Source organism: Limulus polyphemus, unplaced genomic scaffold (assembly GCF_000517525.1).
Source record: "Limulus polyphemus unplaced genomic scaffold, Limulus_polyphemus-2.1.2 Scaffold7338, whole genome shotgun sequence".
In the NCBI taxonomy this organism is placed as follows: domain Eukaryota; kingdom Metazoa; phylum Arthropoda; class Merostomata; order Xiphosura; family Limulidae; genus Limulus; species Limulus polyphemus.
The window spans coordinates 26,022-29,655 of NW_013672948.1; the positions used below are offsets into that span (position 1 = coordinate 26,022).

General features: G+C 34.7%; 1 protein-coding gene across 1 annotated transcript in view; it reads right to left on the bottom strand.

The window, feature by feature from the left end:
- LOC106474542 (gamma-aminobutyric acid type B receptor subunit 2-like) overlaps window positions 1–3,634 on the bottom strand; it is a gene marked incomplete at both ends in the record, with an annotated part of 38,193 nt that overhangs the window by 25,622 nt on the left and 8,937 nt on the right. Inside the window, one exon of the mRNA XM_022402869.1 lies at window positions 1,455–1,515. Coding sequence (XP_022258577.1) covers window positions 1,455–1,515 — 61 coding nt within the window. The remainder of the gene's footprint in view (window positions 1–1,454; window positions 1,516–3,634) is intronic.

Below are 3,634 nucleotides of genomic sequence, written 5' to 3' on the forward strand. Positions count from 1 at the left end.
TATAAACATATTAGGAAGACTTACACCTGTATATAAACATATTAGGAAGACTTACACCTGTATATAAAACATATTAGGAAGACTTACACCTGTATATAAAACATATTAGGAAGACTTACACCTGTATATAAAACATATTAGAAAGACTTACACCTGTATATAAAACATATTAGGAAGACTTACACCTGTATATAAAACATATTAGGAAGACTTACACCTGTATATAAAACATATTAGGAAGACTTACACCTGTATATAAAACATATTAGGAAGACATACACCTGTATGTAAAACATATTGGCAAGACATACACGTGTATATAAAACATATTGGCAAGACATACACGTGTATATAAAACATATTAGGAAGACATACACGTGTATATAAAACATATTAGGAAGACATACACCTGTATATAAAACATATTGGCAAGACATACACCTGTATATAAAACATATTAGGAAGACATACACCTGTATGTAAAACATATTATTTTCAAGTTATCTTCTCCTACACAAAGTTAGTAACAATAGATGCACAAGACCCAAATGTGATATACAGACTTAACGGAGTACTAATGAAATGGAATTTTCAACCTGAACATCAATCACCTTATGCGCACGTGGGCTAACCGGCCAGTTCAATGAACCATAAGATTCAGGTAATACTAACCCTAATTTTGAATTACTGACCAGAAGGAAAGAACACACACAATTCTAGTTTTTTCAGTCGAATGAGAGAATTTACTGTTACTTTTATAATGCGCTTACACCTGCAAGTACGGAGCATACTCAGCAGTACCACGTCTCGAGCCTCGAACCTTCTAACACGCTAACTACTAGGCCACTCCTGACCAAAAAGTTGGAACAACTAAGTTTCTGACACATTCCTGAGAATATTTTCAAGATTATTTGAAGATTTGTTAGAAAATCTGATAAAAACTTCAGTTGCAAAAATAAAATAAGATTAATCTATTACTACTTTCTTTAGAAAAACAAAATGACGTATTGAAATTCTGGTCATTGTTGTTGTTGTTGCACGATTAAGTTACTTTGAGATGACAAAGTATCACATTATGCCGAATAAAAATCTCTATAAATAAGAAATACTTTGTAGAGCCTGCAAAAATAAAATAATGAAAGAATCCGCTTGTTTTTAAATCATGTTTAATACAACTTACACATGGATTTTCAAAGAAATATTAACAAATTGTTTTCAAATTTCTGAAGTTTAGTTCACGCTACCTGAACTGCGCACTGATAAACGTGCTGCAACGGGACTCCACAATTGGAGGGAAGAGAACCTGTGCCAATACTAAATTCCTCTGTTTTCTAGCGTGTAGATCTTTCTTACAACATTTTTATATTTATTTCAGTATGTTTACTACAAATAAGAAGATATATTTAGCTTGAGACTTGGTATTTAAAAAGTAAATAATAGGCTTAACGACTTACTTTGAAACTGTTTTAGAAGAACAAGTCCACGCCGTTCATTTCTAGTGAAACTAATGGGTCCCTGAAATGACAAGTTTTATAGAAATTATGTTGGAACTTTCTCTACCAAACAATATAAATCAGAGAAATTCTCGCCATTTTCATTTACTTATCCCTCAGTTTAGAGAGACGTCAGTCATTATAAACAGGGCATTGGAAAACAGGAACGAAGTGTTTAAAATGGATACGTTAGTCATTATAAACAGAGTATTGTAAAACAGGAACGAAGTGTTTAAAATGGAGACGTTAGTCATTATAAACAGGGTATTGTAAAACAGAAACGAAGTGTTTAAAATGGAGACGTTAGTCATTATAAACAGGGTATTGGAAAACAGAACGAATTGTTTAAAATGGATACGTTAGTCATTATAAACAGGGTATTGGAAAACAGGAACGAAGTGTTTAAGATGGATACGTTAGTCATTATAAACAGGGCATTGGAAAACAAGAACGAGGTGTTTAAAATGGATACGTTAGTCATTATAAACAGGGCATTGAAAACAGGAACGAGGTGTTTAAAATGGAGACGTTAGTCATTATAAACAGGGCATTGGAAAACAGGAACGAGGTGTTTAAAATGGAGACGTTAGTCATTATAAACAGGACATTGGAAAACAGGAACGAGGTGTTTAAAATGGAGACGTTAGTCATTATAAACAAGGTATTGGAACACAGGAACAAAGTGTTTAAGTCCAAAAATTTGAGGGAAGTTGCTGTGGTTCAATAATTATTGATTTATAGCAAATGTTTTCCCTCCGATATTATATAACAATCGTACACAGTCATGATCATAGCGATATCACGACTTCGTGCAAGATCATGATCATAGCGATATCACGACTTCGTGCAAGATCATGATCATAGCGATATCACGACTTCGTGCAAGATCATGATCATAGCGATATCACGAGTTCCTACAAGATCATGATCATAGCGATATCACGAGTTCCTACAAGATCATGATCATAGCGAGATTTGTGAACAACCCCTAAATGTTAACTGTTCATTTGTTTGAGAGCAAAGTCACATCGGGTTATCTGCTGTGTACACCGCCGGGAATGGAACCCTGGGTTTTAACGTTGTGAGTTCGTAGTCTTACTGCGTAAAGAACATTTTATGTTTGTGTTCTACAGAAATATACTTATTTAAACTTGTTTATTTGTATACAGGGTGATGCAAAAATTACACGCAACAATTACATTTGTAAATCCTGCCCATACAGTGATTTTATGGACATTAACCGTCTTTTTTTGTTGTTGATTGGGAAGTTATATCAAGATATCAACTGTGAACAGTCATAAAGGCAGGGCTAGGTCAAGTCATGGTTGTGAGCTGCTTTTGCGTCACCCTGTACCGCAAAACAATTATAGTATAACTTTATTATAGTCCTAACAAAATATCAAATCATCATGATAAGTTATAACTGAGTCACATAACAAAACGGTTGGTTATTATAGTATAACTTTGTTATAGTCCTCACATGTTTGTTGCAGGTACTCCAGGGCTATCTAACCGTCCCTATAAGGAAGGCAACTAGTCAACACCACTCACCGCCAACTCTTAGGTTACTCTAGGTTGACCAAATGGTAGGATTTTACCATCACTCGAATAGTATGTTCACAGCGCGAAGCATGTTCTGGCGGTAAAGGGACGTAAACCATGAATCCTCGAATATTTTCAAGTTTTTCTTCCAACTCGAAGTACAATAACCACTGGGCCACGCCCGGCCATTGTGATTATTATAAATTCTTATTTTACGATACCACATAGCCCTAATGAGACCAGTATATTATCTATAATAATTACAGAAATGAATGATAAGCAGTGAATTCCAGCTCTTTCATCTCCCATTACTTTATCCATTCGTATACTGGTTACACATGCAGTTTAATAAGAAATACATTAACGGTTCAAGCATATATTATTAGTATCTCTAGAAAAATAGTTTATCAACAACGAATACGTGTTTTTTAACCCTACCGAACCAAAGATGTCGACAGCATACCACGATTTTGTTAACTCTACCGAACCAAAGATGCCAACTGTATACCACGATTTTGTTAACTCTACCGAACCAAAGATGCCAACTGTATACCACGATTTTGTTAACCCTACCGAACCAAAGATGCCGACTGTATACC